At 37.0% G+C, this 24,006-nt stretch overlaps 2 protein-coding genes across 2 annotated transcripts in view; one reads left to right on the top strand and one right to left on the bottom strand.

The window, feature by feature from the left end:
- The window catches only part of Nfs1 (Nfs1 cysteine desulfurase), a 40,026-nt gene extending 35,086 nt beyond the window's left edge, over positions 1-4,940 (top strand). Inside the window, exons 10-11 of the mRNA XM_083113430.1 lie at positions 3,560-3,649; positions 4,654-4,940. Of these exons, the coding sequence (XP_082969556.1) occupies positions 3,560-3,649; positions 4,654-4,717 (154 nt within the window). The 3' untranslated portion in view covers positions 4,718-4,940. The remainder of the gene's footprint in view (positions 1-3,559; positions 3,650-4,653) is intronic.
- Positions 4,941-9,397: 4,457 nt separating this feature from the next.
- Positions 9,398-23,652, bottom strand: RabX6 (RAS oncogene family member RabX6). Its single transcript, XM_083112902.1, has 4 exons — positions 23,386-23,652; positions 17,768-17,952; positions 16,381-16,622; positions 9,398-14,024 (listed from the first exon to the last, which is right to left on the bottom strand). Exons 2-4 carry the CDS (start codon positions 17,945-17,947, stop codon positions 13,826-13,828), a joined length of 621 nt encoding a protein of 206 aa, XP_082969028.1. The 5' UTR covers positions 17,948-17,952; positions 23,386-23,652; the 3' UTR covers positions 9,398-13,825.
- Positions 23,653-24,006: the final 354 nt, after the last annotated feature.

Raw genomic sequence — 24,006 nt, 5'->3', positions numbered from 1 at the left:
CCCGATTAGCCTTAATGTGCAAAAAGTGGAATAAAACACCAAGCCAACCAACCAACCTTTTCGATTGATTGATATGGTTTATTTTAGCTTTTCTGCCGCTCTTGACAAATCGCGAAGATGAGGATGAGGGACACTCACAAAGAACACCCATGCACAGGCTGGGATTCGAACCCGGGACCTAGGCGTTGTGTTGCGGTGTGCTAACCACTCCGCCACAGAGGTCTGCCATTTCTTTTTAGAGTCGTACATATGCGATACAGAAACCCGTAGTGAGAATTTAGATTATTAAGTCATATTTACTTTTATGAAATTACGAAGCGAAAGTGTATATTCAACAATGATCTTGCAAGAAAATATCCAGCTTTTAAAGGATGAAAGAAACGAATATGAGGTAAAGTGTAAGGTGGCTGTCACCTTTCCCTGCTGTTGAAAGAGTGCTAGAAATGTTCCTGGCATTAAATTCATATTTCTTGACCCAATCTAAGCTACCTTAAATTTAAATTCTGTTTTTAGAAATAAATTGAAGCGAAGCTTTCTTATAACGTTTGCATTCACTTATGGGGATATTGCATTCTAATATCCAAGAATTGGAAAAAAAAAGAGTAAAATTCTGTGCTTGAAACTATATATATTTTTAGTTGTTAAACAATAGATTAGGAGATTGCTTTCGTTGCTTAAAAGTAGGAGGAAATTATTGAAAAATATCATCAGAATTATCTGTGAGTAAAGTGTTGGTAGTTAAATTATGAGTAATGACCAAATGGGTTGCCATTTTTTGGTGTCCTCTTTTTTATGACCTTGTCCTCCTTTTTCACCATGTTCTGTCCTCTTTTTTGAATGTATGTGTCTGGTTACCCTAATCTTGATACATACATTAAATGAGTAGGTCGGGAGTAAAACTTGATGAGCTGCTAAAGTATGGAACAGAGGAAAATGGAGGTGAAAGTTCATCCATTACATTGTGGCTTATTGGTTACCCAGATGTTCTTGTATGTTTCTGGCTATATCAGTGGCTACTGAAGGACTATCATACAGCAACTGCATCCAATGTTGACTCACTTTTGAATGCAGTGTTGGTTATCAAGTTGTACTCCTGAGCTGCTCAATTAATGAGGTTTCTTCATGGAATATTTGCCATTTAATATTCCATCAGTATACTAACAGTTACTTATATTGGTAAATTATCTATTGGTTATTGATTAAAATTTCATTTTGATTGCTTCTTTGGTATAACTTATGTACCCTGGCCTTGTATATTAATTTCTAAATACACAGTTTCTCTTTCTAAGGCAAATGCTATTGTAGTCACCTTTTTACAAACATTAAGTATGAAAACAAATAAACCATTCAGGTTGTGTATGCAAAATTTGCCTTTTAATAATGGATCTGTAAATTTTATGTCATTACTTGGTTGCTATTTTTTTAAATTTCATATTGTTCCACGCCACTCGCGGGAAGACAGTACATGCCTGATGAACCTACCAGGCACGTGGCAAATTCGATCGCGAAACAAAACTGCACGGAAAAATGGAACATGAACTTATTAGAGTGAATTTCCTAGAATATTTTAGAGCATATTTTTTTGCAGATTTACACCATAAAATTGAAGTTTATTTACATTCTAAAAATAACTTTAAATTTACTAGAATTATGCAAGTATTATTACTGATAGGAATCAATATTGATTTGAATTGCTGTTGCCCCAGCTCTTGCTTTGCTATGTATTGATGCATTAGGTGCAAAAATGTCATCTAAAATATTGTGATTCACTGCTATAAACAGTAGTATGCAATGCAATTTATAAGAAACTGTCCTGCATTACATATATGAGCAGGGAACGGATTTATATGTAGCAAAAATGTGCTAAATCTATAAATACATATTTAGTTATTTTCACCAAAATATGGAGTTAAATATGGACTTAAAATTGTAAAAATTTACCTTTTTAATAATATAAGACATTACACGAGCTACATAAAATACAATATGCTTACATTGACATTAATTGTAAAACAACACAAAATGTGTTTTTATTTTCTGTTTCCAAAACAATGAATAACAAAATTTTGTTGTTAAGTGTTGGAACATGAATTTCCTTCTGTTGTCTCTTAAGATGAATTTATATTTGATTGCGTTCGATATTGCAAGAAGTAATGGGAGTGTATTTCAAATTTGTCAGATATTCCCAAGAAATTCATCCAACTCTTTTGGTCACACAAGAGCCACGGTAGCTCAGTCGTTAGGGCATCTGACTACCATGCAAGAAACCCGGTTTTGATCCCCAGCAGGGAAAATGGACTTTTTCCACCTGTTCAAGCAGCTCCAGCGCCCACCCAGCATTGTATAAAGTGGGTACCTGGAGGAAACTCTGGGGGGTAAAGTTGGCCAGCGGCATGGTGCTGATCACATCATCCCCAGCTTCAGCCGAGATCAAGAAAGTGTGAGGCCCTAACTCCACACCCCCTATACACCTTCATGGCGTGCAGATCACAGAGGAGCACTTTACTTACTTAATTTTGATCACAAAGGGACATGTAGTAATTGCACAAATATGAAGTATATGTTGAGAAATGTTCTGAAATATGGAAATAATATGTAAAAATAACTAAAATATGTAAAATATGAGCCAAAACCTAATACAGGGTGGCGCGGAGCCGACTGACACATTTGAAAGTTAAATATATTACGCATGCGCGATAGTTTGAAGTGGATTGCGTAGGAAATGAGAAGAGGATAGGATGCCATTTCATATGAAGACAGCAACAGTCATAAAGGACCGTTGGAGCGTTGAACATCGCGTTTTCTGTGTTCGTAGTTATTACGAAACGAAGTCAGTGGTTAAAATGCTGCGATTGTTCAGAAAACAATTCATTGTTAGCCGACATGGTAACGTACAGTCTCGGAATATCATATTGGCTTTGGTGAAGAAATCTGAAGAAACTGGCAGTGTATTGGATGTGAAACATGGAGCTCCAACAACAGTGCGTACGCCCGAGAACTTGCAGAGAGTGAACGTAGTCCACAATGGTCGGCACGCCAGCAGTCTCTGGGGATTCTTGAAAGACCGTGTGTTCAAAAGGCATACTACGACTCTTCAACAACTGAAAGAAGCCATCGTTGAGGAAGTAACGGCTATTGATGAGGAACTACGAAGATAACTTCCAGAGACGTCTGCAACAATGTATTCATGCCAAAGGAGGCCACCTGTCTGATGTAATTTTCAAAAAATGAACTTGTAAGTTGTTAGTAATAAAATTGCATACTTCAATGTACTATTACATACGGTTTTCCTTATTTTCCTTCCTTCCTTTCATCATCAATGAGCATATCAAATGTGTCAGTCGGCTCCGCGCCACCCTGTATATGTACAAATATGGAAAATAAAAACTGAATTTTTCGAGTGTACATGCCATGATGCGCAAAGATAATACAAAATATAACTGACTTCAGCTTCATACATAAATCCGTTCTCTACATATGAGTAATTCTGATTGCACTTTCTTAATACCTGTTAATTTTATATTCATAAATGTCCAGTTTCATTTGTTTGTTTGTGAAGGTTTGGAATTGGCAGATTCACCACAGAAGAAGAGGTGGAGTACACAGCCCGTAGGTGCATAGGTCATGTGAAGAGGCTTAGGGAAATGAGGTAGGTGACACTGAAATACAGGGCCCATGTACAAGGGGGATTCAAAAAATATTTATATTTGTAGGTCTACAAATTTTTATTGTTATATACCGAAAGCTGAAATGAAAAATTTGTGCAGGACCAAAAACTGAAATGAAACAATTATGGAAGTCTTACATAAAATTTTCATTTCAGCTCATAGTCTTAGAATTACAGTACGAGGAGAAAACTGTCTACTTGCTGTTATCTTTTGCAAAGTTCATATACCTGAAAATCCTGGATAAGTCGCAGAAATTGATTGTGACTAAATCTCGGGGAATTTCATAAAAATATTGAAAAAAACTGGAAATACTGGCTATGTTTTTTATGGTGAATATGAATTTTTCACATACTTGTAAACTATAATTTGATACAACAGATGGCAAGTAAAAGGAAAAAAAGAACTATAAAATATGGGGTTTCTTGTAACTAGATCCTTTGCTTTCATATTTCCACTGAAAAATATACTGTCGAGTTGGGGAACTTAGCTTTTGTGCTATTTTCACTGGGTCTCATAATTTGTGTGTAAAAATCATACTCTCTCATGTCAGATATTTCTTTTTGCACTAGTTGTTATGTTAGGTAGTTAGGTTATTATTATTATTACTTAATTTTTTTGTTTTAAAAAGCAGGTGAAAGAGCTAGCCTCACCACCTGGTTGACAGTGTCGCATTTCCCCCGTCTCCAAAAAAGTCATACAAATGCCTGGAAAAGTCAGTTGCTTTGATAGGATAGAAGGGAACCTTGTAATTACATTCTTGCTATTCATGTTGGATTAACCAGCGACACACAAGTGTCTAGAATGGGCATCCTACATAATGTATTTTACTTGTAGCAATATTTAATAGCAAATATGATTGTTATTTTTATCTTTTCTCAAAAAGAAGGGAAAAATGTAAATTTTTAGTCCATTTAACACCAGATAAAATAACAACACTAACAGATTAGATAAGTGCTCTTCTGACTAATAAGGTTTCTCTTTTCAGTCCATTGTGGGAAATGGCTCAGGAAGGAATTGATATCAAGGCCATTAAATGGACACAACACTGAATTGAAGAAATCAATTTCAGATTTAATCCATTGTACAGCAGGCTGTAGCAGCAGTATCAAGACAGGTTCTGTGATATTTACATGTTGCAATGTATATTCATTTTGTGGTGATAAATTATTTTCTGTACAAGTAATGTGTTTATCACATTCTTTAAAAATACAGTATTGTGTGTAATTAAGGTTTATGAATAAAAGAGGAGTAAACATCTTTCTACTTGTGACATTTTTAAGGGTATGATGATCTGAGAGACTTCAGGAACTATGTCATTTTGATTTATAATGTGGAAAGCAGCAGAGGATTATTAATTAATTTGAATACAATAATAATTATTAATTAATTTAAATACAATAAAAATGGTGCACCAATAATGGATCTATGTGTGCTACTTATGTGCAAATATGTCATCATTAATTAACACACATTTTATTTTGTTTAGCACATATTCCACACAGATATGAATATGTCGTCCAAGCATGAACATCATGGGATCAAGAATGTTTAATGGCATAGTTGTTCTTTGAGCCCACTTCTCTCAATGTATATGTAAAATGCCTGACACACTGCACCCACCGTGTGTAGAATGACACATTCAGGGAAGTAAAATGCTTCTAAAGGATGGTCACATAGCACTGAAGTTATGTTAAACCTGATGTTAAACCCACCAATGGATGAAAAAAAAGAACTCTTATATGCCAAAACATGGTGTGGTATTTATGGTACATACAGAAGGTTGTTTCACGTTGATGGTAACGATTTCGATCACCAGGGAGCAGCACATAGGCACAGCACAGAACAGCGAGAGCCAGTAGGACGAAAGTACTGTGTGTTGACTTTCCAAGACGATGGTTGGTGTGTGAGTGAGTGTTTATATGGCACCAAAAATTCCAGTCTTTTGGGAGGGGTACATCTGTGCCCTTTCCGACGTTGGTTATAGTTATAGCCAGATAATTAAACAGTGCCACATGAAAGCATTCCATGTGTCAAAGAAGGGCATCAATGCAGTGTTGAAGTGCCATAAAGCTTGCACCGTACCTGTTGCTGGAACCAGTCAAAGTGGGCCTCGGACATATCGGAAGCCCAAGCGTTCCTCCGATGTTGTGCGGAAAGTGAGATCCTTGGTGCGATGTGAAAACCCTGCAACGCAAAGAGTGATTGCACAGGCAGTGCAATGTTGCCCTGCAACTGTGAATCACATCATAGCCCAAGATTTACAACTTGTGCGGAAGCACAAGGCTCAAGTTTATAAGTTGCGTGCCTCACATATCCAGTAGAGGAAGACCAACAGTCGGAAGCTCTACGAACGCCATCTGTCAGGGGACCGCTGGAAGTATGTGGTGTCCCTGGATGAAGCATGGGTGTATCTGTCGGGATGTGTTAAAAAAAAAGGGCCATCTACTATCGTCCACGTGATGCAAGAGGTCGATTTGAGTGGGTACGTGAATGTGCTGAAAGTTTTCCACGCGGGTTCATGGTTGTTGGTGGTTACTGCCATAACGGCAAACTTCCACTGCGCAGAGTGGAAAAAAAGCTAAAATAAATGCAGCCTATTACCAGACGAATATTTTGGAGCCACTTTACAGACATAATATTCCTTCTCTCTATGGCAGCGACACATCTCGTGTTGTCATCCACCAGGAAAAGGCTTCCAGTCATATGGCAAAGTCCACGCAGGCATACATGGATCGGATGACATGTGAAACGGGCATTCATGCAATCCCCTTTACAGACATCCCTGTGAAATCCCCTGATGCCTCTTCCATGGATTTTTGTGGGTTTCCGTTGCTGAAACGAGCCTTGGGAAGCAGACGGGCCCGCACAATTGAGGGTCTTTGGAAAGCTTGTCAGGAGGAATATGATCGTTTGGACCAATGTGTTCTTCAACGCAGTCTCCTCCAATGGAAACTCCGCTGCAGGGACATTGCTGCAAGACAGGGGTATCACGTGGAGCACCACCGCTCGTGACGTCACGGTTTTTCTTAAGGTGAGGTGGGTTCTAACTTTGTTACCATGGACGTGAAAAGACCTTCTGTACTTGGGGATATAAATTTGTCCCTTTGTTCACAGTAAAACAAAAATAACAACTTAAAAATTTATGAAGATGTTCCTGATGTTTTTTTCTACAAATACAGTAACTCCAAATGTTTTTTTTTTACATTCTTAATACCCTGCAAGATCCACCATTACTAGGGGTACAGACATCAAAGCTGTATTAAATCTTAGATCATGTATTTAACAGCAGCACAATGCAATGGTACAATTCTTTGGTACAATTAATACTTTATAAAACCCTACAGAAAAAAAAATCAATAATAATAATAGTGGGAAATATGCAGGATCCATATGGCTACTGGTACAGGAACTGTGCAGTTAAGCACATGAATAGTGTATCATGTCACCGTGCTGCAGGTCAAATATCAGACATTCTGGATGTTTCTTTTATTATACTTTAAACCACACATGCCTTATTTCCAGATAGTTGTCACATCTGGATTTCCAAAGTGATGCACAAAAGAGCACATGACAGTTTTCCTACTGATGCAGACACTCTGTCAGTTTAACAATTGGAATATTATAAGCACCACTTCTTCGCTGAAATAGCAACGTGCAAAGAAGGTATTCACAGCCACATGCACCTCCAACAACGTGTACCTGAGGAGTGTGATTTCTTCAGGAAACTATGAGGGGCAGTCAAATGAAAACCGAACACCCGCTACAAAGTGACAATGGAGTTTGTTTTATTCAAAAGTAATTGCCACAAGTGTTAAGACATTTATCCCACTGGGAGATGAGATGATCAATTCCAGTCTTGTAGAAATAGGTAGGTTGCTGACGGATCCACAACCTCACCCACTGTTGCACTTCCTCGTCCGAATGAAACCGACGTCCACGAATGTCTTTCTTCAGGTCACCAAAAATGTAGAAGTCACAAGGGGAAAGATTGAGGCTGTACGGAGGATGTTCAAGCGTTTCCCAGCCAAATGTCTGAAGCTTATCCCTCACCAGATTGGCAGTATGGGGACGGGCGTTATCATGATTCCATCCGACAGCACTCCAGGGCATTTTGACTTTATGGCGCATCGCAGTTTCTGCAATGTGTCTGCATAGCGTTGCGCATTGATTGTGGCTCCACGCTCTAGGAAGTCGACAAGCAGAGGGCCCTTGCAGTCGAAGAAGCTCATCGTGACCTTACCGGAACTCGTATGGACAGCCTTGGATTTCTTTGGCGGGGGAGAATCGATGTGTTTCCATTGTTGGCTTTGCCATTTGCTCTCGGGCTCAAAATGGTGGCACCACGTTTCGTTCCCTGTGACGATACGTGACAGAAACGCATACTCTTCCTCGTGGTACCGCTGCAAATGATTCAGATATGCAGTCATTCTGTGAATCTTTTCTCTCTCCGTCAGTTGATGCGGAACCCACTGCATGCAAATTTTTCGGAACTACAGGTGATCTTTGATAATGGCATGCACAGAGCCATGACTAATGCCAACCTGAACATGAATTTCTTTCTCTGTGATTCGTCAGTCTTCCTGGATCAGACCATTGATCCTCGCAATCACATCAGGCGTAATTGCTTGATGGGTCTGTCCCGGGCACGGATCATATTGCAGTGATGTGCATCCTTCGCGGAATCTCTTCTGCCACTCATGCACACTTATCAGGGACATGCAGTATTCGCCATACACTGCAGACATGAATTTCGCGTGTTCCAGCACCCTCAGCCACCAAGAAACGAACCACACCTCTCAGCTCTTCTTTGCTTGCCTCAATTTCCAATGCTGGACGAACACACTTTTCACTACGTTCACCTCCTGAGCAATGACGAAGCAACTGTGTGGACCTGTGCGTTTTAACTATGCATTTCTCCTACCCTACAGATGGCAGTATCGATACGTAACAACAGTGTTGCCAACTTTTGCGAGGAATGTGTTTTATGGTGGGTGTTCGGTTTTCATATGACTGCCCCTCATATTTATTTATTTATTTATTTGAAAAGTCCTGAATACAGAAAAATCCATTTTACATCAGGATATCAACCGCAAAAAAAATAAACAAAATAATAAGATGGACACATACACACACATATACATATATAACAAGAATAATAACAACTAGGGCAAAAATAATATTATTTACTCTTCAGCTGCTTTATGCACGCCGCTCTGTAAGTCTGCTTTGATAAATGGAAACCCGGAGCGTCATTTAATGAGTTGTAAATGGTTTGTAACCTGTAGAGAAGTGATCTTTGTTCTAAAGATAGCCTTGAAGATTTAATGTAAAAGAAGTTGTTGCATTTACTGTTGGGACGTGGGATTCTGATATTAAGAAGTGGCAAGAGTTCGCTGGTGAAAAGTTGTCCATTAATGATTCTGAAGAGTAGTGTTAAATCTGAGAGTTGACGGCGAAGAGAAAGGTCATGAATTTGTAGAGTGGATAGAATTTCATATTTCTACAAAATAAACTTCTTCCTTCATGGATAATCTGATCTGTATGAATCTGTAGCATGTTCGCTGACAGGATGGTATACATCGCATATTATTTGTTCTACTTGCATTACACATCAATGAGAAATTCTTGACCAGTATGTGTGTTGTTACCTGTAGTAATCAACAAGCAGATAAAAACTGGTTTCACTGGTGCAAAATGAGGAAAATAAGTCAAAATCTTCTGCTGCTGTACTAAAAATTTATTAATCTTTTTTTGTAAGCTCTGTTAAAATGTTCTTTTTTTTATCTTTGTCACAGAAATTACACAAATGTTCATTTAAAAACAATCTTTGTTATGTACGTAGAGGAAAAACAACAAACCCAGTACATTTTACTGGTACTCAATGTTTAAAATCACAACTGTAACAACAACAATAATGATAAAACACACACAATTCCATGGCTTAGTAGATTTCTTCCTGAAAAATATCTTCTTTAGAGAAAATCATGTTAAAAAGAAATCTTTATTTCATGCACATTATATATTAACACATAAAAATAAAATAGAAAAAAAATGGCTGGTAATACATTTAGAATACCATTTCCTGGCATGTACTTATATGTAGTGGATTGTCATTCTAGCAACATATTGTAAAATTATATCATAAGACTTCTACTATAATGAAGCAAAGATGCACTAACATACTGGAAAATGGTTGTCAAACTACTAATTATCAATACATATACAGTATATCATTTTTAATAGTCCATTTTCATAATGCAGTAAAACATTGTAAAAATGTAATAAATCTGAAATTATGCCTTCACAGCACATTTTACAGCCTAGGATTGCAATTCATGCAGTCTGAAGTGCTTATACTGTATTTGCTTGAATATTCCTTTATTTTCTCTGTGAAAATGCAGTAAGAAGAAAGAGCACAGCTTACAATCATAGATAAGCAAATTAGATAATAATTTGATTTTTTGTCGTTATACAAGAAGCTACACTTAAGCGCTATACATGCATAAGATTGTGAAAGGAATGTGACGAACAGTATGGCTACTCTTCTGTGAACACCCTCCAGGTTGATATCAAACTGATTGATGCTAATTTCATTACCACACATTGACCTCTTTTACATCATATGAATTCTCTACGGATTTACATATATGCACAGGTAAGAGGGGCATAAAACTCTATGCATCTTTTTTACAGAATGTTTTTTCTGTCTCAAAATATTTTATATACGTGTTGTACATATACCACATACTATGTGCCAATAATTAAATACGGAGCAGAGACTTGGACAATGATAGAGAGAGACAAAAGAAAGATGCAGGCAGTGGAGATGAAATTTTTAAGGGGTATATTGGGGAAGGGATAGAATAAGGAATGAGGAGACAGTGGGTGTGCTGAAGCTTCAGGACAGGATAGATCAGGCACAGATGAGATAGTTCGGATAGGATGGATGGAGAAAGACTACCAGTAAGAGCTTACAATGCACAAGGATTGGGAATAAGGCCAAGGGGGAGACCAAGATGTTGGTGGAAAGAGCGGATAGTGGAGAGTGTTAGGACAAGATTGTAACACCGTGGAAAGAGAGGAGTGGTGGAAGACCAGGAAAAAGTGGAGAGGCTTGACTTCTATGCCGACCCAGCCAGAGGCAGGAAATGGCAAAGGATGATGATGATTTTACATGGAGCAGCCATTCATTGGCTTACGAAAGTAACATATGAATGTTGCCATATTCAATTCATTTACCTCAATACATTTTGTTTCCTGGGGAGAAATTTCTTCTTTGTAGGTATGAAGTTATGGTCACTTTTGGGTAGGGATGAGACCGATTAATCGGTACTCTATCAGTATCGGCCGATATAGGCATATCGGTGTATCGGTTTATCGGTAAAATTACCGATCCGATATATCGATAAATATCAGATAGTTTAGTACAAAATTCTGCCATTTTTGTTGTAATTTTTATGGATAATCTCCATGCCCTACTTTTTTAAAAAGTTAATGTCTAAATATGCAATTTCTCTTGCACTGCAGTCACTTTGAAACACACATTTTTTTAAGGAGGCCAATGAACCTTTCAGGTTCTTCCAGGACCATTTCTAATTTTATATCGGATCGGTAGAATATCGGTTATCGGTATCGGTAAATTTTATATCGGTACATTATCGGTATCGGTCAAAATTTCATATCGTCCCATCCCTACTTTTGGGGTTTTAATAATCTCATTGAATTTCATTGGTATTGTTGCATCCCAGAAGTGTCTATGACTGTGCAATGAAAATCAGTCTCCTATGAAATAGTATACCTGTGTGAAAATCCTTATGTAACTAGGTTTCGATTTCCTTTTTTTGCTTGATACATGTTTGTGTTTATATGTATGTATATGAACATTTTAATTACCAGAAAACCCAAATTCAACAGCTAAAACTCATGCTACTTACTTTACAGAATAAAATTTCTGCTTCCTGCAATTTAAAACCAATTCATACACATTCTACAAAGTTCAAATGTTAATTGACACTCATTTTGAAATACTTCCTTTGTCCTCCTACACACCTTGTGAAAATTGACAGTATATGAAAATCCGGACAAAAACTGCCTCAAATTTGAGAATTTTATGGCCCCTCATTGTACACTGTGCAAGTGATTCAAAATTTCTTGCGCTCTTCCAATAATGGCACCATAATAACTTTATTCAGCTTGCACCTTTTCTGTCACTTTGGTTAACTGTGACAATGAGGATGAACGATGATTAGATGGCACTGATTAAGGGACACTTACAGAGAAAACCTTTGGGAAAGAGGGACCTCCCCAATGCTGTCATCTTGTGATCAGTGTCCTTCTTCTATCCCCAGTGGAGGCACGGTGGTTTGGATCAAAGTTAAAACTGTGGGTTCAGTCCCAATTAGTCTACCAGTGCATAAATCGGACATAATAAAACAAACTTTGACTTTGGGCCAAGATCATGCAACACGCAGCCACCAAATCCTTGTGCTGCATGGTGGGACTTTGAGGAAGCAGTACACGATAGCAACTAAAGTGTTGATCGAGACTAGTGCAAAAGATGATCGCAAACATATTGCTCATCTATCCTCCGATAAGCTAATGGCTGGTAATCTTGCTCTAGATGCAAGCAAGTCTGGTTCAACCAGACATAAAACAAGTAATGGGACTCAATACGCTGACCACGTTTCTTCCTCCAAACATCCACTCAACAAGCTGAAGACCTCAAAATGCAACTTTGGAATTAATTATACAGCCTACAGCATTGCCATGTTCACTCACTGTTTTCTACAATGCGAGGATCATGAATTGAAAATAAAACACCAAGAAGCCGAGGCTAACTTTGTTAACAGGGTTTGTCTATTTGGTTAGTGTTACCTGCTGATTGTGCATTTACATAAAAATAGATCGGGATACCTAAATTTTACATTTTCCCACCACACAGATGCACCTGAATTGATGATAAAACTGAAATTTCCTGCACTATTTTGAGGACGAGTTATTCAAGAAAATACAGTAATAACAATACTGACAGTACACTACAACCTCTCCTGTTCAAATGTCTTTTTATACTATGATATATAGGCAAATGCCTGAAAGACTATACAGGTAATACATCGTACAGAGAACATCTGCTCATGAAAATATATTTACATGGTAAAAAGTAACTAAAATTCTAATTTCTTATCCAAGCCGAAATAAGTTGTCATGTAAATATATTGTTCCTATTAGAACTGAGCCGAAACCCATACCAATGTCAATACTTGTACCAATTCCCACCGATACTGGTGCTTCAAAATTGTAATAATCAAAACTTGTTCACAATACTGTTTATAAGTATAGTTCATAATATTTAGTTTAGTAATATTAGTTTATAAGTATTCTCCTTCCAATTATTATTATATCATCGCCTTGTAATCAAGGGGTCCCGGGTTCGATTCCCGGTGGAGGCACATGGTGGTTCGGATTAGCCTTACTGTGCATAAAGTGGACTTAAAACATCAACTCAATCAAATCAATCCTCCCAATTATATGCATCAATTACCATCAGTTTTGCTTTCAAAAATTCAAGAATTACATCAGAATATAAAAAATACATCTTATGTAACCACAAAATCCAGTTTTTCACCCAAAATTGCTACAAAATAAAAATAAACTTCGAATTGTGCATAATTTCCAGGATGATTAGGCAGACACCGTGAAAGACCAAAATACAGGAAAAAGTATCGGCCGGTATCAGTAAATATAAAAAATACAACCGATACTTTCTGGTACCGATACCACTGTCATCGGCAAATATCGATACATTGGCATCAGTATCGGCTCAGCCGTAGTTCGTATGCATATAAAAACGTATACATGTTTTTGATATCTGCTTTCAACTCCAGTTGATCGACACTACATAATAATGATTTTAAATGTTTGGTGCTCAACCTTATGTGGAGAAGCTACTGTAGTGTTCCACTCTGTGCGACAAGCCTTGCATTGTCTAATGGCAAGTTCTCTACCTTCTACAAGTGGATTTTGTTGTAAATCACAGTGTTCTTTCTGTCGACTGCTCGTTCAACATTCACAACACACACAACGTGCACACTTCATCTAGGTAACTTAAAAACTGCATTAGTCTTGTTATCAAACAAAAACAACCGTCAGTGAGGCAATCAACACAAACATGAAGGCTCCGTAACTTCTTCTACGGGAGTGATTTTGAAAGAACTTTCCTCCATGTTTTGAAGTTCAAGCTTAGAGCGATTTGATTCTACCAAGTGGTGAGCAATGTCTGCAAACATTTCTTCCACTCCTTCACCAGTTTTGCAAGATGTCTTATATGTAGCACTTATTAAGTTGTGGCACTGTTCACTGAAATGATAAATATAGTTTTATTAAAGCATGCCTTACACCTTGTGTCAACATTAACAACAAATAAAAAAAGTGATTATTATTGTTTCTGGCATGTGTTTTTTAACGCAATGTTTCCCTTTTGTACACTCCTGTTCAGATAAAGGGCACATTCTTCAACTGTTCAACCTTATAGTGTGCCACTTTATGTGAACAGAAGTGTACAAATTAAAGCATAAAATGCAGGCTTGACAAGGGCTCAAACCTTGCTCTACCAACTGAGGTATTGAACCATCACTGGTTTTACCTGATTTTTTGCTTCCGTTATTATACGAGGGTAGTTTGGAAAGTAAGGTAAACAAAGCAGAGATGGCAGCACCATAATTGAAATCGATGCATGGTCGCTAAGTTTGATCCTTCAAACGAGCCCTTGCAGAGTTTCAGCCCAGTGCATCGTTCATTGTTATCAGAAAATCGTGCTCTGAGCCATCTTTGAGGTTAGGGAACAAATGGAAGTCAGAGGGAGCTAGATCGGACTAATAGGGTGTATGAACCAACAATTCGAACTTACGTTCATGGATTTTAGCCATAGAAACCATTGACGTGTGAACAGGTGCATTGTCCTGGTGGTTTTATTCATCATTTTTGAAAATGCTTGCACATTGACCTATTTCGCGTTATCAAACCATAACCTCACAACGCACTGGGCTGAAACTCTGCAAGGGGTCGTTTGAAGGATTGAACTTATCGACTTTGTTGCCATCTCTGCTTTGTTTATCTTACTTTTCAAACTACCCTCGTACCTGTGTGGATTTGTCTTATCAGTGATACCACAACGGGATCTGTTTGAGTTTTTTTTTAAGCCCACAGAAAGGCTAAACGGGATTGGACCTTTAGCTTAAAATGGGCCCAGGATTACAAGGTGACGAGGTTACCATTATGCCATCAGGGAGGTGATGACATTGAAGATGCCTCATCGGTGTTTCAAAGGCAACAGATCACAATACAGTCTCACTAACAAAGACATCCACACAGATAAAACAATGGAAGCATAAAATCAGGTGAAACCACCAGAGCTGGCTCAGTTGGTATCGCAATAGTATGGTATCAGATTCAAGTTTTGGTAAAGCTGCTAGTGTCGTAGAGGCTTGAGCATTTTACTTTATGCTCAGAAAATCACTATTCTACTTCACAGCAAATTATGAAATAAGAGTTATGTAAATAGTTCAAAATCACAACACCGTTCTCTGGTGAATATACTTGCTATTTGTACTAAATGAATGCATTAGTTTATGTTCGATTTGAAGTGATTCGAACTACCCACAAACATTCTTGTTCTCTTCTTCAATTGTTTTTTAAACAACTGGTTGCTAGGCAACAAAACAGTATCTATAACATTTCTTTTACCCAAGAAGTGATTATACATTTTACAATTTGAAAACAGTCACAAAGCCATGATTTCTCATCTAATTTCTATGAAGTATGACCTCACTATGGAGTTCCCTATTTCACAAAAGGGGGAAGCCACAACCTTTGAAATTTAATCCTAGAGAAGAGGTCAAGAATCTTTGTAGAAAGGAGGAAGACTTTGAATTATCTGATGATATTTTGGACCCATAATTAAAATTTGACAACTTCATTTAAAAAAAAAAAAAAATTACTTGTTTCACAGTTGAATTGTTACGTTCAAACAATGTAATATTATTCACAACATTGTATAACTGCTTCTTAATGCTTTTGTTAAATTCTTTTCATTGTTATAACTGTATTATTCAAATTAGAAATAAATCTTTGAGGAAGGAAGAGTGTGTTCTCCCGAAATGCAACAGCAAAAAATGTTTTTATGTGCTTACAACTGCAAACTGCAAGGAAGAAAAAATAATATGAAGGTATAATTAATATAAACTTGTTTCGTAAAATGAATGAAGGGTCATGTTAATAGAATTAATAGGTGCTCATGTTCCAACATTAACAGAGTAGGTGCTGAGGAAGTGAGCATTTGCTCCATTCTTGTATGAATGAAGTTGTCTCCTGCATAGTTTCAAACCTAGCAACTTCGCATAGATATAAAACCTGGAAACATACATGTGTGTGTGTGTATAGATAGATGTTAGTGTCATTTTACCACTCACGGTGGAAGTAGGTGCTCGGTTTTATTGATACAACGTAATGTCTAAGAATGCGGTTTCATTTTCTAAACCTATTGCCACTTGGTTTAGGAGCTGAATAAATCACTCAGGTTCCCCACAGAACCTTCAGTATAAAATTGGTTGCTAGTATCTGCAAAAATTTCACATTCATGCATACACACATTATAATTAACAAACTTTTAATTATACAATATTTATAAACTGGAGAGGAATAGTGTTTGGCTCACCAGAAATTCTCCATATCACTGTCTGTCACTTGACTTTGTCCGACGAGATCAGCCTTGTTTCCACACAGGAATATCTTGGCATTCTCTGCATACGTGACGATGTCCAGCAAGTGCTGGGACATAATATGGAAGGAGGCTGGATTATCTAATGCAAACACCAACACGGCTGCTTCTGCAAACTTGTAATAGCTCGAGGTAATTGAAGCCACACGCTCCATTCCTCCTGTGTCCCACAATTGCAGCTGAAACATGAAAAATAGCAATAAAACAAAACTGTCAGCTCTTTTCTAAATGATCACATAATTAATTTTCTGAGGTTAAGAGAATTTCAAGGACAAAAAAGTGCCAAAATTAAAGACTACACAGCTCCGACAAAAAAATTATATTTCGTATGCAGGGCATTGTTGCCACTAATTTCGGTGCAAGTGAGCAAATGTGGCGACAGGCCATGCTGCAAGTAGTCATTTGGGAGTGCAAGCACAGATGTCTCCACCACTAGAACATTCACATCTATAGCAATGTGGCAACAAAGGACTCAAGATTCCCCACATGAAGGTAACGGCAACCCTTGGTACTGTCTCCAAGGCTTCCATCAGTAAATGAAAACCCTCACATGATGCTAGGGTAAGTTAACTAGCAGAAGAAAATCTATGGTTTGGTGCCAACTATGTCAGGTTAAACCTTCTAGCCTTTACGATAAAATTGCTGGCTTCTCTCTTCTTTATGGTTTTAGAAGCAATTTCACAACAATATGCATAATGTCAACAACAATAATTAACCATCTAGGAACTGACGCATTCACGCTAAAATGTTTTTTTCCCTTTTCATGATGGAAATGAGAAGTTTGTGAAATGCTGCCTGTTATAAAATAAGCAATGTGGTGTTTATAAATATAAGTGTAGCTATAATAAGTTTTTAATTGATTGATTGCTATGGAGTTTTTAAGTTCACTTTATGAACAACAGTAAGGATAATCGGGACTGGACCTACAGTTTAAAGTGAGATCCGAACCACTATGTGCCTCCACCGGGTATCGAACCTGGAACCCCTAGATTACAAGGCGATAACAACAACCACTTCACCATCGAGAAGGCCTTTTTTATTTTATTTTTTATAATAATATTTTCTCAACTGTAATATAGTTAATCTTCAATTTACAAATAAATGTACTGGGCTCATTGTTACGAACTGTGAATCTGAGTAAAATGAACTTTTATGTCCTTGTAAATAAAAAAAAACTGTGCCAGATAGCGAAATTCTGATTGATTAAGTACTTCAACTTTCCAAACAAGTGCTTCAGAAATACTTATTTTCACATAAGAAAAAAAAACTTTGTATAACAGTGTTATTTAACAGTATGCACTCTGAGATCAACTGAGGAACTTACCCTTATTACCTTACCACTAACATTGTATGTTTTATCATAATGGTCCAATCCCAGCGTAGATTGGCGGTCGGTTGCTGTCACAAAGGAATTGGTTGCATAGCGACGGAACAGGGAGCTCTTTCCCACTCCATACTCTCCACATAGGATTACTTTCTGTTCAGGAACCTTCACAGAAGCCATGGTGCCTGAAATAAGACATATCTTGTTCTAATATTTTGGCAAACAACGATATATAATTCTTTCACTTCAAGAACACCATGTAATGTCATAACTAAAGAAAGACTGCAATTAAAATTCCATGTGCACAATACATTTTGTCTGGTACTTATTTTTAAATTTGCTCATTTAATCAAAATTTAGCACTCATGAACTTTTTTTCAGGATTGCCTTTGTAGTTCCTAAAGTTCCCTTCTGATCGATTTTTAACATGTTCATTTCTCAATCTTGACTAAGGATGTAAATAAAACAGTGCACACTAAAATGCATTTAAACTATCCGAGTGCAATTTGAGCACACAGTTATCAACTGTTATGGCATATCAAGACAAACTTCAGCCAAGGCTGCACCATACAGACTTAACAGTAAAAGAAAGCATACATTGTTTCAATTTCTACACAGTATTTAATTAACATTCTACACATTTGAATGTACTTAAATAAGATCAAGTGTGTTCTTTAAAATTAAAACCTGTGAAATTGGATTGTTTAGTCCAATGTCCTGATTGCGAAAATATTGAGATGGTACGTCAGAGGTGAGGATGGCCCTTAAACAATAACGTCACAAAAGCCCCAACCTCAACTCTACATATTCCCTACCTACAACAACTTCCGACTTCTGTTTACAGATTGGCTCTAACGTGTCTCACCCGTAGCGCTAAAAACGCTGGTTGGAGTTAGCACTGGGGAATTGACTGACCTCAAGAGAAACGTGTTTGCCTTCGACCCTGATCAATTTAATCCAAATACTCATGCAGAGGTATACTTCAAGATATCTCCTGTTATTTATTTGCAATACTGCAACATACCTCTCACAACACACTAACACATAAAAGTATCCCTTAATGCCCAGACTGCTCTTAGAACATTATGTTAGATTTTCCCCAGTTGAATGTACTTTAATAAAACGATGTGATCATGTTCATCATACAGAAGATAAACCAGTGCTACTTTTAAATGCAGACATAATTAAAGTAGGCAAGAGACACTTCACTTTCTTAGCTTCCCTATCTATCAGGTAAGTTTGTACCCCTACATCAATTACACCACTTCACGACCAGTACATCCAAAGTTTTCCCTCCTGTAAGGAAAACACAATCATAATTCACATAGGCATGCAATGAACACTGAATAATTCTTGAGCTGATGCTCAGGATGAAATAGAACTCAGGGATAGCTGAACTTCTTTATTATAAGGTAAATATACACAGTTGCCACTTGTCAGCAACGATGAACTTATGGTTCTTATCAACGTTAAAATAATCTAGTTTATCCCAGTACGAACAGAACAGCTGTTTCGTATTACGAGCGAGGATTTCTCACCACTATTTGCATTCTCAAGTGAATTTGGCCACACCGCCTTTAATGCTCTTAATGTTACTACTAAACTGATGGCGATAGTACACTTCGCCTGATCTGCAAGATCAAAAACAGTTGCCTACCTATTTGCAACTTGTACTGATGATTAACTCGTATAGTCTATGATAACATACACATGCTCTTATTTGAACATGTGACCTTGACACCAATTTGTATTTAAAAAATATACTATTCCGATGTCTGAACCTGAGAGATAATGTACCTTTGATCACATATATACAAAGTTCTACCTCTTTTCAAAAGTTTGAACGAGTTTTTTATTCAAAAAATTAGAATAAACCAACTTTCAGAATAATGGCATCGTTCGCCGTTGTCCTCGGACCATGAGGTTTGAAAAGTAACAACCGCGATTATTTTTCAACACACAGTTCACACGCAAGCATGCTTATATTATCAACTTTGAATTAGGTAGATCTACCATTAGAATGTCGCGACATGAGCTCATGCAACACTTTCAAATTCACAACAGCTTACTTCCTCGGCAAGGGCAGGAGACATGGAGCAGAAGCTTGGCCTACCTCCTTTTCTCGATCAGCTGATGTTTCACGGCTTGCATTTATGGCAAGTCGAACTCAGAGTGTCCAAATTAGTAGACAACATCATCACAACCATGTGCACAACGTGTGACGGTAACGGTTCTGATCGTTTTATGATTTCTCCTAGCACAAAGACTAATTATCGTAGAATCTTGGAAATCATTGTCACACAAAATTTGAACCTTCCTTAAAGTAATGAGCACTGTTTGGACTAAAAAAAAAAGTTATTTATGTTGAAAAAACAACTTTACAATTACCTTACGCACTTCTCATGGACAAGATATTCTCCATCGACAAGCGACAGTAAATATCGTAGAAGCATGAGAATGAATGTGGAAGTAAATCGGAACATTAGTAGAATGCATTTAGGGACTTTATTTTCATGCTAAGGGAACCAAACCTAACCTGCCTAACCTAACCACGAAAGCATATATTGAACAAAATCTTAAGTAATCGCTAAAACTCCGCAGTGTATATTAATAGATGTAAATCGAAATCAAACCATGTAAAAATTGCATTCGCAGTTACCACATTCGGTAAAATCACCCTCCGACCAAACTATCCCTGTTCATAAGAAGACAGGAAACTTTTTGGAACGTAAACTTTAGAAAACGGATAATACGATAGCCTCAGGCCATAACAAGTGACAAAGAAGCTTAAAAGATAATACAACTAATTTATTAAGACAGATTATCCTTAATTGGAGGATCTACATTTTAATTATGAAAAATGATCATTGCCATCTAGCGGTCTAATCTGGTAATACTTGTAAGCAGATATGATTGGTACTAGTTTACTATCCTTCGGACACATTTATTTATTTTTACAGAAGAAACTACTTACTGTAATAAGTTCCTCTAGCATTGGCGAACATCAGGAAGGTGTTTTAGTGTGATGTGGGAATGTTTCATAGCTGAAATTCATGTTGTTCGTTGAAAATTAATTCTCCGACAGAGAATAGCTAGCCCCACGAATAATTGGTGCGTGGATAGGTTAGTTCTGTTAGGTTAGGAAACATAGTTAAAATTTGGTGTCGTGTTAGTATCAGGATCTAGAAATTGGAAATAATTGCGAACCATTGGTGCTAGCCCCACGAACCATTGGCGCGTGGTTAGGTTAGTTCTGTTAGGTTAGGAAACAGTTCAAATTTCATCAAAACAACGTTGATACACCTTCAGGAATGTTCCGCGAAGCAGATACGTAAGTACGAACGTCAAAAATTGACGAAACGAAAAAATTAGAGGTGTCCGAAGGATAGTAAATTTTTACCGAAATGATTATCTTCAGCATTGGCACGCCACCCATTGTGAATTCTCTGCACCACAAGTTCGTGAGACTTTGGACGTGAATAATTAATTAGATCTCCAACACCCGCATACAAAACGATACGAAAATATGCCATGTGACAATGCTTGTCATAATATTGTAATGCAAAATTAACAAGATGGTGAAAAAATTGGTCAAAATCACACATTTGATTGATTTCAAATGGAATGACCTGGTGTTTTACAAAATGATCATTGTTGAAGTAGAAAAAACATCTCCATGTGATGTGTACATACAAGAGAAAAAAACAACTTAACATAAATATCACAATAATAATAATACTTGTTAGTTTGCTGAAATTTAAAATAATTTTTTACATTAACCCTTAAGTATTATAGACGTTGATAATCACACAACTACTATGGTGGGGTCTGTCAAACTGCTGTTTTGACATTGAACTGTGAACTTGCTGGTTTACTATTTTCAATTTTTGAGGAGTTTCACATGACTTGACATGATTATAGAAGACTATTCTAAAGCAATTGTCAATTATTATTGTTTAATAAAGGTAGCGTAAATTAGGCAAAGAGGAAGAAAAAGTTGCAACACTGGATTCTTTGTTTGTTTTTAAATCCCCAATTTTTAAAATGTCTAAATTTTTATGTTGTCAGAACAGCAGGAGTTCAAAGTAATATATAATATTTTGTTGAAATTGAAAATGAGTAATGAGCTGAGTAATGAGCCATTGGAAGGAAAATTTAACAAAAAACAAACGAACTACTATGGTATGTCTGTCAGACCACTAGCTGAAAATAAAATTCAGTAATACTTGAACAAATGCAGGTAACACTTCCATCTAGTGAAAACGGATTTCTTCAATTTTACAGAAGAAACTACTAAAGGACATCAGTTTGTGTAGCATTATTGAAGTTCGTCAATGTATTTTCTTTCATCGCGTAATATTTTTTAGCACTATTTCATGTTTTTTTTTCTTGAAAAATGAATTTTTAACTATGTTTGCCTAACCTAACGGAACCTAACCTTACCGTGAATGGTTTTTGGGGCTATCCGTGAATGGTTTGTGGGGCTATCCCTGAATGGTTTTTGGGGCTTTGCGTGAATGGTTTCTGGGGCTATCCACTAATATTTTCTTGAGAAAAGCATAATTCCCCCCTAAAGAATGTTCCGCAATGCAGAATACATAAGTAGGAATCTTAAAAAGGACGAAATAAATGCGTTATAGGTGTTTTCACGAGATCGATGTGGTAATCAAAGGCAATACCTTGCAATCTTGACAGTGTGTAGTCAGCACCCCAACTGAAAGATACAGAGAAGGGTTCACTTGTAGCTGGAGGAATGTGAGAAATAAAGTACAAGAAAAATTCAGAGCATGGAAAGTTACTCTCATGCTGCAAGGTATTTTTTGATTTGATTGGTTTGTTGTATTTTATTTTTGGCCAATTGTCAAGATGGGATGAAAAGTGTTAAGATGAATTTGAAAGAACAATCAGAAACAAATTTGGGCAGGCACAAGATTAAGTCCCACATAGGATTTAAACTGACTGAATCCACATGCCAGAGCATAGTCTACAAAGTACTATGTGGGCAAGATGTTGATTTGGGTGTTTACAGGATACTCACCACTTACACCCCCAATGTATCGTTTATGTAGTATATGTTTCAGCTCAAAATGTGGAAACAATATTCTTCCAAATATTAACCACACAATTTGCAGTATAAATGTAAAAATTATACAAGATGACTGCAAAGTATCCACCCATAACCCATGGGGTTAAATGCAAGTTCAGAAATAAATCAGCTTAGAATGTGGAAAGCCTTCAGGGGGTGTGCTTCATATGCATAACTTAGCGGGGACAAGAGGGGTACCCACACAAATTTTAAGGGACAAAAGGGGCACCCCACACAAATTTTCAGGCTTATTAAAATTTACATGTTTAAGAAGAATTTTTAAACCTTCTGGAACCTGAAATTCATGTTCGCTCCCCTGCCGAATAGGGCACCAGGTTACGTTGCTGAATGTAGGTGCATAGTATCCACTTTGCTCGTTTATTTATGTAAATTTTAAGACGAAAAATATCAATACATTTCTATTTAAAAAAATATGTACACATATTTAGAATAAAAGCACAGTATCAGCCAATATATTCTTCCATGTCTTTTCACATGAACTATAGCAAGAACTACACAACAACTTTCTTACCACTTTCATTCAACCCACCACCATACTTCTCAATGGAAAAGACCAACAAACGGGTGATAGTGTGATAAAATGCTTTTTGTCCCTACATTCGTTGTTTGCTTTTAATACCACATATGGGATCCAAACGAAGTCATTTTCGATTCAAGCATGCCGGAACGACACATAAGTTTTCAAAAACAGATATCTCAGCTCCTTCGTGTGTCTCCCTAAGCAGCAAAAAGCTAAGAAGTAGCTCCGATATGTTTACTGTGTTCACGTTTGGGCATTGTTTGTGTTTTCCGTTTCCATTACCAAACATGCATATGCATAATTTTTGTCAGCTATGCATGTGTTATTTAATAATGAATTTATAGAGTTAGTACATATATTATCTGGATTTTATGTCAATGAAACAATGTCAATACATTCTTATGTAAAAGAACATTTGGGTAAGTGTTTGATATAAATATGGCGATTGCTTTGCGTCTTATGATTTGATATTATTACGATCAAAGTACGTGGCACAGATGGCTTCCATGAACTTTCTGGCAACATTATTTACAAAAAAATCGCACACAGTTTGGCAACAAAAACAAGATAAGGCTTGAAACTGATTTTAAAGTCATAAGTTCATTTATCGTC

Source organism: Lepisma saccharinum, chromosome 27 (assembly GCF_977018435.1).
Source record: "Lepisma saccharinum chromosome 27, izLepSacc3.1, whole genome shotgun sequence".
NCBI lineage: Eukaryota > Metazoa > Arthropoda > Insecta > Zygentoma > Lepismatidae > Lepisma > Lepisma saccharinum.
The sequence above is the reverse complement of the archived record's forward strand: the minus strand, read 5'-3'. Positions and strand labels throughout refer to the sequence as shown.